Below are 14,140 nucleotides of genomic sequence, written 5' to 3' on the forward strand. Positions count from 1 at the left end.
GGTCAAACAATGACTTGGCAGCGAAGTATGAAAGCCATTACCAGCAAACTCAGCTGCGCTGGTCACTGCCGTCTTCCTGGATGGGGACCCCGAGACGGGCCATATCAATGGCTAGAGACATTATCAGACATGGCCCAGTCGCGCCCTCAATGGCGCACGTGCATCAAAGCTATTGCCTTCAATGGATAGCTCCTTTTGCAACCCCAACCCCCACTTGACAGCCCACTGACAGTGCTGGATTTATGCACCAATTTACTAGCTCGCGCATGCAATGCGCAGCTACCTACCCCCCCCCCTAAATCATTGGTGAGCGAAACTGCAGCAGCCACACCCAATGTACGACGAGTACGCGGTTCTTACAGCTGACAATGATGATGATGACGCTGCGCGAGCTTGTTTTCATAAATATAAGGCGGCCGAGTTAGCGCCCCGTGATCTTTTGGCAGAAGGACCATCTATCGCACAGGACGATACATAAAACGGAGCCGACAAACAAGATACGAAAGCAAGTCCTCAACCAAAACACAGGTTCCCTTTAACAGTAAATCAAATACAAAAGTCACCGAAGTATCAAATCCCTAAACATCGGAATAGGGCGACAGCTTTGACGCATGAGCACCATTGGGACATTTCTGACAGTGTCATTAACCATTGGCGAGTTGAGCCTCGGAGTCCCTACACACAGAGAAGTGGCTGTCGGCGCGAGTAAGTTTACTGGTTAGTGTTGTCATACTTCAATACCATATCATGCACAGTCAACCATTCAGCAGAAGGCTGGACGAAAATAGCTCTGCAAAGCAGATGGTCTGCTGGCATGCGTAGTACATGCACTAATCAGCGTAACCTATGAAGCGTGAGTAATTCATCCATCGCGAGAGAGCTCCATCTTCCTAGGACTATCAGACGTACATCAACATTACCAAACCGATTGTCCAACCAGACCCGAGCAATCCTTGGGGGACACTGATGGTCAAACACTGACACCTTTCGTGTATCGTCTGCGCGTATAGGCCGATCCATAAAGCAGTATGGATCGCACCGGCCTGTCTACTTAACCACCTTCAATGTTCGCACGCTGAAGCGAGCGGCTCAACAGGTGGCTCTTGCGCGTGCGCTGGATTCCCTCTGTATTGATGTATGTTGTCTGTCAGAAACAAGGACTCAGGTTACAAGTACTGTGATCGAACTGACTGTCCGCTCGCTCTCTCAGGTTCCGGCTGCGGACCTCTGGTGATGCAGAGGCCGCTGCAGCCGGACGTTCTGGTGTGGGTATTGTGTTGAGAGAACGAGCGGGAGTTTCTCTGCTTGATTGGATACCCATTGATTGTCACCTATGTGCGGTTCGTTTGGCATCGTCTGAGAGAATTTAGAGGAAGTGAGGTTCATCGCGCCTTGTTTGTTGTGTCTACTTACGCCCCAACGAATGTAGCTCTGAATCTGCCAAGGACAGTTTCTAAGACGCCCTAGGAGTCCTTCTACAGCGGGTTAAAAAACTCAGATATGGTTGTGTTTGCTGGTGACATCAACACCCAGGTAGGTAAAGTAAGCGCTGCTTGGGCGCGATTTGGGGGTCGCCTTGGTTCGGACACAAAATGCACGGACAACGGAGACCGCTTGCTTCAGATCTGCGCCAATCACAGACTGTTCCTTTGCAGTACGAATTTCCGGAACAGCGGAAATCGCTTGAAAACGTGGCGCCTACCAATAAGCCAGCGCCGAATCCAAACAGACCACATCGCTGTCAGCTCTCGGTGGCGGGGGTAGATCACCGACTGCCGCTCCTTCTTGATCACTAGTGTGGACTCCGACCATGAACTTGAAAGCTGCTGCTTTTCATTGCGCTTCTCAGGTGTACGCAAAATGCGCACACCTCGCTTAGCAATTGAGAAGCTAGAGGACCCAGGAACCAAACGAACCTATCAGAACTAGCTCCTAGAATGTCTAGCAGACGGTACCGTATCGGACGGTACGACCACCGGGAAAATATATCCAAATTGCTATTCAAAGCCGGAAAGTCTTTGAGGTACAGCCCAGTCAACCTCATCCAAACATTGTATCTCTGATAGGACCGTGTCTTTGCTGGAGACCGGGCGACAGATTCCACCTGGTCGCCACCACAACTCCACCCGGCGCATTATCCGACGCCAGGTGAAATTGAGTGTCCGCACAGACCGAGGGGCTTGGTGGACCCGAAAGGCCGAAATGGAAGATGCCAAGAATGCTGGAAACGTGTGCATTCGACTGGTCTTCGGAAACCGCTTGTCAGCGAAGTAATCAGAGACCAAAACGGCTCCACGATATCCACTAAAACAGAACGTTTGGACCGCTGGGCACAGTACCTGGAACAGCAATCCAGCTGGCCACCTGCTACCTCCAATCCAGAATTCTGGCCTTCAACAGAAACGTGGACCGTAAATATGGGAGCCGCCTCAGTCTCAGAGGTGTCCGAGTATCCTTCTCTACTCAAAGGTCATCGTGCTGTTGGTCCTGACAACCTTCCACCTGCTCTTTTCAAGGATGGGGTGGGATCCTCAGCCTATTCGGGTCTACCGATAGTAGTGACCATTTTCAAAAAGGGTGGTAACTACAGAACTGTTACTTTGACTCCTTTTGTGACAAGGCTTCTGGTGTCACTGATTCTTCGTCGTCTTAAGGTGGCACACGAAACCTTGACTAGTGAAAAGCAAGCGGGATTTTGACCGGGTAGATGCTGCGTTGACTACATCTTTACACCCTGTCAGGTGTTAAAGCAAAGCCATATGTGCAGACGACCCAGAATCTTGGTATTCTTTGACTACAAGGGTGCGTTCGATTTTGTCCATCGGTCAGCGCTGCAAACTATAGTTGCTGAACAGGGTACGCCTCAGAAGTTAGTGAACATTATCCGATCCCCATTTTCACATACATCTGAATGTCTGAGAGTATAATGAGCTCGCCGAAAGCTTCCCTACAAAAAGTGGTATCAAACAAGAATGTCCACTCTCTCCATTCTTGTTCAACATCGTCATTCATGAAATAATGAGGCGAACGCTGGTCGGTCTTCAGAACCCCGGTGCTCAAATTGTTGCTGGCGAGAGCCTTGTCGATCTGGGATACGCAGATGACATTGCCCTCATCTTTGAGGGCCAAAGTGACGCACAAGTCCTGTTGAATGGACTGACCACCATTATATAACCTTTTGGCATGCGCCTTGCACCTTCAAAGTGCAAATTCATGCTTCAGAACGTGTAGTCTCCGAACATATCCCTTACAATTCAAGGTGAATCACGGAAGATTGTGGGAAACCACATACCTCGGTAGTTGTATTAGCTCTGACAGAAGTGTGCCTGATGAAGTCAGTGCAATAATCTCAAAGACTCGAATTACGCTTGCACTTTGCGTCACTTGTGGTGTCAAAAAGGCACCTCACTAGATCTTAAGGGTCGTGTGTACCAGGCTGTGGTATTGTGTGGCTGCGAGACGTGGCCACTGCGGATAGATGATTTGAGGTCTCTTCAGGTTTTCAACCGCCGATGCCTCGGAAGCGTGGCTGGTTTTAAATGGCGCCAGCGTGTTAGTAACGAGGTGATTGAAAAACTGGTGTTTGGTTGTGCTGTAGGTACTTCAATCCGGGAAAACACCGATTCTGTAGTCATTTTCGTGGATTCCTGCTTTCCCTGTCACATCAGCCCGTTTTGGTTTTAACCAGCGACTGTCACCGAGCATGGATGAATATAAATTTTTAACGAGTTTATGCAGCCAGAAGGATGAAATAGACAGTATTAAGTAACTCCCCTACATAGCCGAGACTGACACTGACACCTGACCGGGGAGTTTGTGGTTCGAACCCAACCTCTACCTCTCGACTTGCCCTATCTAGGCTTGGGCAACCTGACAGTACCCCAGCCGTCGCACTTCCTTGGGGTGGCGTGGCAGTTGGGTACTGTAAAGGTACTACAGCTGAACGACAACGATTTCCATCTACCAAAGCCTACCCATCAAATCCTCCATCAGCTCTGATGTCCCGCATTCGTTGGACACTGAACTGTGATTCATTATATAAACAATTTCCAAGAAGACGATCGATGTTTCCAGTGTTTGCTGCGCGAACGTGCTCTTCTCAGTACGAGCAAGCATATGCAAATCGAAGTTCCTGAACTTTCTGGTTCAAGCAATCCACTAACACTCGACCCTTGTCCTACTGTAACTGCATAATGACTTCTGGAGGATTCCCCCTTCTTAATGTCACCAGAAGAGCCATCAGAATGGTATATTTTTCTATTGACCAATGTCATTTTATTACCACTTATTAACCGTTCTCATGTACCCTCCTGGATCTCCGGATATACTGGTTACGAAGGGGGGCGAAAACCTGTCTGAGAATGTTCAGCAATTTGCCATAATAATCACACCGCTTTGTGACCTCCTCCACTCCTTCAAAATCAGCTCATGTGCTGGCTACTCGCTCGAAAGCGTGACAGTAGCCTGATCATCATCGATCCGTTTCCAGGGCAGTGGCCATCTAATGTCATCGCGGAAGTTAGCGATGACATACTACTTTTGTCACGCTATTCCCTTCGCATTATGGTTTGTCCAAACACTGCGTTCTCTTACCTAACCAGGCCCCCAGGCGTCTTGTTGTCCTGCGTTTCGTTCAACAAAATGAACCTCTGCCAAGGCAAGCATTGTGACTCAATTTCACCGCAAGGCGGTCCAACGGTTGGTATCCTGTTGCATCGCCCCACAAACACGTTTTTTTCTCCAGGGCTCCCTCTCTCGATTGGTTCAAGAATGGATTGCACCATAAACAAATGCTAATAATGTTTCGCCCTAAACAGGTTTATCTGGGTATTTCCAGCCGGCTACTATCACATACGACATCGAACCGTCCTGAGTGTGTATCCACTGCAGTGGTACACCCATCTAATACCATTTTTGCGCTTGTCCAGGTCCATCCAAACACACATGACCCTAATATACATCCGCTTGTTCACAGTCAGTCGGTCCACACTAAACAGCCATCTCAGGTAGAAAGGCCCAAGGCGTACACAAACAGAGGTGGGTAAACATGATTACGGACTACGAACTATGAGCCTCTGACTGTGTAGTGATTTACGCACCTTGTTCTGTTTGAAAAGGTACGCAATGCCTCCTGTAAGACTGGATACCGCCTTTTCTTTAGCTTTTAACATTGCGGGCAGGTTAAGCTGTACTGTGTTTACATCGATCCCACGTTTAGCCATTTCATCCGAGTGTGCCAGGTGGTACAGATGTGAATTATTCAGAAGCGATTTGCTCGGAATGCATCCAACATTCAGGCAGGTGCCACCCAATGTTTCGTTCTTTTCCACACAAACGGTCTGTGAACGAAATGTAAGCTTGCTGAACGTTGTTTACTTTCATTCCCAGTTGGGCAGCTTTTATGGCTGCAACATAACCACCCGGACCAGAGCCAATAACAACGAGGTCTACTTTCCCTATGAAAAGGAATGACACAATCACAGGGGTTATTACCAGAACTCGAAAGCATCCGGAAACATGACGACAACTGCGATCTGGAAAAGGCAAAAGCACGTGAAACACTCAAGACAGTCGCCATGTTCCCTGGTGCAGTTAGCGCTCGGCACAACTGTGCCGCTAGACTGCATGAACCAGATTCGTCCAATAGATTTGTCAGATGGAAAGGTCAGTACTCACTGATTACCGAAATGATACAAGATATTGAGGCTTTCATCCAAACTTCCAGGATCGGATTTTTCTTTTCTTTCAGTGTCTCTCGTTTCCTTGAAATTTACAAGGATAAAATGTAGCAACACTCTCCAAGTTCAACGAGCTGGACGAAAATGTTTCCAGCTAGTGCTCCCACATAAAATAGCACGTAAAATGGATGTGGCCCGAGTGCTAGGCGCAGCTTGGACAACCATCGGAGAATGGTTTTTCCACTTGCCCACTATCACAAGTGAGAAAAAGAGTTTTTTTTCTGATAAGCGAACAAGGTAAATCCATTATTCAGTCAGAAATTCGGAGCAGACGGCAAATACGTTGTCAGCGATATCGCACCTGTTTCCAGCAAGAATTATTATCGGACGGTCAGTGATGGAACCAGGAAGTTGGCATTGTGCATTCTCAGTGAAATGCCCCCAAAAGGCCAGAAACTGGTTTCCACGGTATACTGACTAACAAAGGGGGTCGCGGAGACACCTTCAGCATAATGGGCTAAATTCTTTCTGGTTGCCGACTTCAGTCCACTTGAAAGATGACGAAAAAGGAGTTAAGCCTCACTAGTTGAGGTCCCAGTATCCGGCAGGATCAAAGGCCCCTTGTAAATTACCACGTCAGCGGTTAGACCTGGGTGCCTTATGCAGTGTGGACAACCGTCGAAGGGTGATACTCCGAATACCAACCCGCCCAAGCGGGAAGGAGTGCTCCGTTCTAGAGAGACGCGCTCTGATCTTGGAGGTCTCTCTACTGTGTCTTAAAGCCGATCCCCTGACACACTACTCAAATTTCCCAAAACCATGGTTTGAAACAAGGAAAAGCTTACCTAATGTTTTGGCGTTTGATGGTATTTATTCGAATGCATCTAAACTTCCCATGTAGCCGCGGTTTTGGTGAACTTTGTGTAAGCGTCCTCAGGGTCCATTATGGGCGCGGGGTACATATTTTCAATGGCTGTCATGTCTCAGGTTCTGGTGGATATGGCAAGGAATAGTGATGTTGGATTGCTGCAAACCGGCTTGGCCGCATGTGGATATGAGGATTGTCCTTTGACCACATTGTGCGATACTAATTTCGTAGCGCGCTACAGCGCACTACAATCTAAAGGAAGGCTTAGCGGTCTTGCAAAGCGAATCGCCCAAGAAGTGTCACTCCACGTGCATTTGATGGGTCTTTGTCAAGTTATGCACGAAATAGCATTTTTTCACCCAACTCTGTACGAACATGATAATACATCTGAACCATTATCCTATGCTGCGCTCAGTACAAGCTTAGTCAGTGGCTCATGCGTTCAACAAGAAGTTATTATTTTCAAGTTTTAGTGTATATTTCTGGCACTGTTGATAGGTTCAGTGTCGAGCCAATCGTGCCAAATGGAAAGGTGTTAGCATCGCCTACAATGGGGTTTGGAGGAAGCAGTAGGGTCACATGAATTAGGGTTAACTGAATGTGTTCTCAGGGTCGACTGAGCTGTACCTGGTGCTGCGAGAAGAGGAGTGAATGGGGGAAATTTTGTCGGAACTCACTACAAGGGGTGAACTATCGGGCCCATAATTGAGTATAGAATCTTTTTGGAAGATGGCACGCAGTTGACATGGAATGTGTGAAACTCACAGTTTTTGCATTGCCCAGGCCAGATTTTGACTTAAAGGAGAAGATTTAGCAACACTTACCAGTACTTTTGCAATATCGTCACTACTGTTAGATCCAGAGATACACGCCTAGGATCTCCTGAGGTTCCTGAACCTTGTAGATCAAGTTTATGCCATCTGATTTTAAGGCCGGCTTGTACGCACCCCTCTGTGAATTAACTTCTATGCGTCCGGCTATCTGAAGAATCACCGGATCTAGGCGTCATCAGTGTACACACAGATCCCGCATTATCAAAAACGGGACTAATCAGTGAGTAATCAGTTAAATTAATAACCATAGAGTTCTGGAATCTAAATCCGAAGATCTAAACGAAATTAAATAGAATATACATTTTTATTTCTGATTAGCGATCCAATATTACTGGCTTACAGAGGGTGAGACGGGGTGGCTACCCACTACGGTCGTACTAGTACAACAAGTAAGCAAATAATATTCTGCCACTGATTTTATCATCTTCAGGTCACAAGGTATTCGTTTATGATGAGGAAGGGCCATCATCATCATTGGCCTTATTTTCCGGCATTTTCGTTGAACTTTATGATGTCATCGAAGCTACTGACGTGAGGCTCCCCAAGGAGAATGATGCCTCCACCATTATGGTGGCACTTATCATGCAAGTGTTTGAAAACGCAGCACCATCTCCTGATAAAATGCATACAACTAAGAATGTGGATCATTCACAGTATTTAAGAACACGTTAAATATACACCTGAAAGATAATTATGTATTTGTGTGTGCAGATGCATAAAGGTACTCACGCTATTTTTCATTACTTGGTGTACTACAAATGCATCGGATGACCCCAAAACCAAGCATACCTTCAAAGGACCGGTAGTACGCAAGGCACCGGTTGTCAAGCCCTGTATTGTCCATGAGGGCGCAGAAACCATTGTCACTCACCCCACATAACGTTGAGAACAATCATAAGTTGGCTGTAGACCACGGTAAACCAATAGTTAACTTGAGAGTAATGGGATACTTACGGGTCCGTGCTGAACTTCGCTAGGCCGTCGTCGAACGTGTGGCATTTTACAGCCGATGAATACCGTTTGGCTTTTATAATTCTTTTTAAATTCAACGTACCATTTTGAGGCCGTAGGTCGAAATAATGAACTTGACACTTTCATGTGGACGCCTATCTGTGTCCTGTTGTGTTCCAAAATCAACCGTTCGCTTTGTGGAAGGGCCCTTTGGTTTTAATCACCAGATCTGGAGTGATTTCTGCAAGTAATTTTGGATTTGATCGTCCTTGACGCAGCTTTTACTTGGATTGGGTTCTTCCGATGAGCCAACCATTTTGCCCGCGCACTTTTCTCCATCACCGGAAGCACGCAGTTGTACACCGCACCGTGTGGTTGCCTTAAAGACAATCATGGTGACTTCTCAGCTGAGCACAAAGGTCTGGCATTCACTAGTCCATTTCGGCAGAGGAGAATATGAGCCAGCGGCATTCTCTCTTGAAATGCGACTTCAAATGATGAATTAAAGTAAGGATGGTGCCCGGTTGTCGGGGATCCGGCAGTACGTCGCTGATCATTTTGGATGTGAACAATTATCGCGTCAAATGCCGACCCCCATTGTTAAGTAGGTCGGTGGATACCTTCTATTTGGTTCTCCAGATGACACATCGCCCACCGTAGCTGAGCTTTGAGAGTGTGGTCGCATATTGTCGATGGAATCAAAGGGTGGTAATTTGAGGCAGCTGTGCTTTTCCAGAAACCAGCATGTGACCCTCTTTCAACTTTTCTCTGACATAAACGTTGATGCCATGCGCGGGAACAACCGTCTTGGGTAAATAATCTCCGAGCCCCTGACGTTCAGTTTTGAGATACAAGCTATATGCGTGCCTTGTGACGGATGGCTTGGTCCTTAGTCAACCTGAAATGTATGCTTTTGTTGAAAGCAGGCATTTGCGCCTTTGCGCAAACTTTTTCGCTTGTTCAGGGATATGACGAATGGACGTTAAAACGTTCCTCAATAACAAGATGGCCTTGTAGATGCGGTTTGTCCAAGCTGGGTTTGGCTGCGATATAATGCTGTGCAATTTTCACGCACGGAAAGCCATCCAGCAGCACGTATGGTTAACTGCGTTGTTGTTACTTATGCAGACGTTTTCTAAGCGCGGCCGGCACATATTCCACCTGTTTGATAACGCAGCTGAGTAAGTGACTCTATACTTGAGTAGGTTTCGCCACGATTTAGAAATACTGCGAAGAATCGTCTCCGGGTTTGTCTCCCATTCGACTACCCACTGGCTGTACATCACATGAAAGCGGGCCATTTCTGCACAGCGTGGGTCGGTACATTTTGGTAATGTGACCAATGAGGTCTGCAGAACACAATTGGGCATTTAAAGAGACGCGTACGTCACGCCTGTAGCCTGGAGCACGCCGTCCAGAAGGTCTCTCAGCTCAGCGAATGACACTTCCGCGAGTATGAGATGCACACCACTTGGTAATATGACCACCAAGAAATTCGCGATGGAGACAGCCACTTTCTACGTGTAGATTCCCGCATGACGACGTACGCCGTCAAACAAGTTTTCGGACACATTGGAATGTGCATGTCAAATATGATGTGCAATCAGACAAACCGCCTCAAGGTGCGGAACCCATTATTAGTAACAGTAAGTTCGTGGTAAAAACCACAAATACGCAGAGGTAGAACGAAGCCGATGCAAGATAATAATAATAATGTTTATTCCCAACTTGTGGGTGGCATGCCGTCTGGCATGATCATGCGTTTACAGTCAGAATGGGGCACTACTGAGGGATTTGCGGGAAGTGTGACAGCGCGAAAAGGGGACAATGTCACAAACAGTGGGCAGTGGGAGGTACTTGATTAAACTATAACAATAATAATATGTTTCACTTGCAACCTGTAGTGAACAATAGGCATGAGGTCCGAGTAATTCAGTGACTCCGTTGGCTGCCATGAACTAAAACTGCAAAACCATTGCTGGCCATGAGTGACCTTGGGCGGTTGGGTAAATGGCCGGAGTCATAACAAGCAAAAGTGGAGGTGGAGATGGGATAATCCGAATTGGGAGAACACGGCAAGTTTAGTCTCAAAAATATGGTGCAACCTGAAAACAAGCAGACTCACTGGTTGCTCTGTTGTTGGGAAGTCAGGTGTAGGGGTTAGGTTTGATGGGAACACAGCGGTGGTTGAATTTGTTTTGTCTTTGTATTTGTTTAGTCCGGTTGATGATCACTCCGGATGCAGACCAAAAGCCAGGTGGAGTGGATAAGAGTCAAATACGGCGTTAGGATAAAGTGCAGAAATACAGTGAATAAACTCAGTGTACCACAACTAGGTTGGTGACAACAACTCGGTACGCTCAACGTCATTTCCGTTTAATTCTCGTGTAAATTTGTAAAAGAATTTTTTCATTGTTCAATCTATTCAACGTGTACAGACTAGTCATTTGTCGAAGTTTGTCACTCTAACTTGACCTTAACGTAATATTCCCCATTATTTGCGCTTAGTTCCCATTTTGCACCCAGTTTCAAGCCTGACATTGATGAATACAGACAGCTGTTTACAGCCATCCATGGACCACATCTGACGTGGGTGAAATGGCATGGTATGCAATGCCACACTTGCAAGGCCTGTTGGTGCTTTAAATGCACGGGTTTACAGGACGACCAGATAAGCCAATTAGTTGATTCTCCTGCTCCAGCTGCCTCTACATTAAGCGTGCAGCGCATATCGCAGCTAAGAAGAGAGACAGCAAAACGAAACCCAGTACCCATTTCTGAATTAGAAAGACTGGTGTGAGTGTTCCACTTTGATCAAGATACTCGACGCGAAACTGGAGCTTTCTTCTAAAGCACTGGATGATGCAAACACAAAGAACTCAGCAACCTAGACGAAAGTTGATAAAGAAATTTCTTCACCGAACGCGCACTTTGCGTTATCCATCTCAGGTCTGCTGGCTGCGAGGAAAATCATCCAGTTCTTTGACGCAGCAAAAAGACCGCCTCGGCTTCTCCATTGGATAGGCACTTTTGAGAGCAGAGTGTTCTTCGGGGGTACTTGTCTGAAAAATCACCCAAACGAAGGTGGCACAGTCGCTCCCTGTTGATGTCCTCATCAGACCTGGTCACTAATTGCTTCACGCAGAATGGTTAGGCCAGAAGTTAAGCAACCGAAAACTTGGGTTTCTAGTCAACTTTCCTCCTTCCTACAGAAGATCCTGGAGCTGGCTGTCAGCATTCAAAAGGCCTACCTAATGATCAGGCTCGCTCTTTGGAGGCGCGAAAACTGGGTCAAAGCAGTTCTAGGGGATAGACACGAAACAGGCTGCCGGTTGGCGCCAGTTCAGCTGACCCCACAATCAAGGTCAAAGCAGTCTAGGGGATAGACACGAAACAGGCTGCCGGTTGGCGCCAGTTCAGCTGACCCCACAATCAAGGCCAAACCGTTTGTAGTCATAGTCAGTCGTGCTCCCGTAAAACATGCCGACTTACCCGGCCACATCCCCGGACATCAGTTTTTACTTAACCAACATTGACCTCTCCAATACCGAAGGTAGTTATGCACTGACAGGGGCAAGCCTCACGTGGAAGCAGCGCCCAGTCTACGTGGAGCTGTCAGCGCATCTTTCCGTATTCAAAGTCACAAACCTGGCCGCAGCGGACCGGAAAATCCATCGTTCACCCAGTTAACCACATTGATCACGGGCGGATCGGTTGTCCACACAAACACGAAAGAAATGCAACTTTAGCCAAACAAGTCACAAAACACCCACCAAATAAGAAAACTGCTTGTTGGCTTCAAGGTGCAGTCCTCCGCGAGAACGTGTTTCCTAGAAGCACCACCCGGGGGCTCACGGAAACACCCTACCGATCAAACTGTGTCAAAACGATCAAGAAACTAAACAGACGAATGTTTGCCCAGATCTTTGATCAGAGGCAAATCTAATCGTTTAAAAGGCGGTATTAAAAAGATGCAACTAGCAATGGTCAAAATGCTTGCCCACGGGGAAAATCTCTGTCCAGCATAGGTAAAAGTTCTGAGTAAACAAAGCTCCCTCGGAGCAAAAAAAAGCCTGCAAACGGGAAACCTCACCAGAAAGCACCAAACTAGGAGGCAGACGAATATATCTGATATCTTTTGGGAGCCCCAGACCCAAACTCTAAGTACAACTATTAAGTCTGCCTACTACTTGGCGGCACAACTTCCAGCTCCTCACCCTCGGAGGCAGCAGAGACAGTGTCTAGATGCTTGTCTACAAACTACCTTAGCCTTTTCAGCAAACCGCCATAATAAACAGCCAGTCTGTCTTAAACAGCAGTCCATAATCGCACTCGCAGAGACCCGGCTCACACCAGATGTTTCCGACGCGAAGATCTTGGCAGATGACAATTCTGTTTTTCGAGCTCACTCACAACGAGGGAGAACCGATGGGTTGCTTTGTACTTACATGCGGTCCTGCCCATTCCGACTGTCCTCTCTAGTACCACTTCCCCTGAAGATGGCCAGTTACTCGTACAAACCCTTGAGCAACAAACCTCCAGCTACCGTTTCACTCATCCCCTGTAGCTAGGTGACTTCAAGGCCCCAAAATCCCCCTGATGGAGCTCCAGCGCGTCGCATCAAGTAAATTTTTTGCAGCGGCGCTAATTGAAATCGTTCAACAGGGCACTTGGGCTCAACATGTCGTTGCACCCACCAGACACCTCGCAGGCCAACTACAATCACCAACGAAAAATACTTCGTCAATCATGTAATAAATAATACTTCACTGGGACATGGCGACCACCGTATGCTGATCTTTGATTTTGTCTGCTATTGAGCCAGAAATCCCGAGCCTAATACGTGGTTTCGACACTTTTGCCGTGCAGACTTCTCGGGAATGCCCAACTTTCTCGAACAAGTTAAACTGGGATCAGCTTTAGTGGAAGGATTATATAGGACCATTGTCTAGAAAGTTCACGAGGTTGATGCGACGTTCGTTTCATCACCTAAAAGGCTTCGACGTCTTTAAGAAGAAAGGTCCTAACCATATTTCAAGACGTTGAACACGGAGACCGAGAAGACGGTATGGCATTTCGCAAAATGCGGAACCGCTGTAAATCAAATGCGCGAACGAAAAATACGAAAACAAGTCACCGTTCTGGACCTCGCCCGAGAAAACAAAAATTTTGCTGTACATGTCATGAACGTTGTCACCCTCGTTCTCCTTAGAGAAAGGAACGAAGAACCCACGAGTGACCAAACCGCGGTTTACAGAGAACACCATGCAGGTCTTTGTTCAGCCCCAGCGTAACCATTGCATCCACTCTTGTCAAGTCGTAACCACGAACAGCCTGTAACTGACTTGGTCTTCACGGTGGAAGACATTCGTCAACTCTTGCACAAGATCAACCCACCCTGCGCGTTGGGGCCCGACGAGGTCCATCCAAGGATCCTGAAGTAAACGTGCCTACACTAGCAAATCCTTTATACCTGGTGTTTCGTCAGTCGCTTTACGAAGGCCGCCTTCCCTCTGCATGGAAGGATGCGATCGTCACGCCAATCTACAAAACTGGTGACTGAATATCGCCTGGCAGCTACAGGCCTATAAGCCTCACTTGTGTGCTGTGTAAGGTGATGGAACGCATTCTGAAGCGAGCGATCCTAGATCACCTTACTTCCAGCAACCTGATATCTCCCGCTTAACACGGATTTCTCCCAAGCCATTCTTACGTGACGAACATGCTCGTGTTTAAGGACAGCTTAACCCAAGCCAAGGACGTGGGACTCATTTCGGATGCCATATTTTATGACTTCCCAAAAGCATTTG

The 14,140-nt window shown here is 47.2% G+C and overlaps 2 protein-coding genes across 2 annotated transcripts in view; one reads left to right on the forward strand and one right to left on the reverse strand.

Moving 5' to 3' along the window:
* T265_09300 (hypothetical protein) overlaps positions 1-1,234 on the forward strand; it is a gene marked incomplete at both ends in the record, with an annotated part of 7,987 nt that extends 6,753 nt beyond the window's left edge. Inside the window, 3 exons of the mRNA XM_009175328.1 lie at positions 54-158; positions 190-352; positions 1,011-1,234. Of these exons, the coding sequence (XP_009173592.1) occupies positions 54-158; positions 190-352; positions 1,011-1,234 (492 nt within the window). The remainder of the gene's footprint in view (positions 1-53; positions 159-189; positions 353-1,010) is intronic.
* Positions 1-5,644, reverse strand: part of T265_09297 (hypothetical protein) — a gene marked incomplete at both ends in the record, with an annotated part of 30,886 nt that extends 25,242 nt beyond the window's left edge. The window contains 3 exons of the mRNA XM_009175325.1: positions 5,100-5,339; positions 5,377-5,456; positions 5,494-5,644. Coding sequence (XP_009173589.1) covers positions 5,100-5,339; positions 5,377-5,456; positions 5,494-5,578 — 405 coding nt within the window. The remainder of the gene's footprint in view (positions 1-5,099; positions 5,340-5,376; positions 5,457-5,493) is intronic.
* Positions 5,645-14,140: the final 8,496 nt, after the last annotated feature.

This window comes from Opisthorchis viverrini, assembly GCF_000715545.1.
Source record: "Opisthorchis viverrini unplaced genomic scaffold opera_v5_267, whole genome shotgun sequence".
NCBI classification, from domain to species: domain Eukaryota; kingdom Metazoa; phylum Platyhelminthes; class Trematoda; order Opisthorchiida; family Opisthorchiidae; genus Opisthorchis; species Opisthorchis viverrini.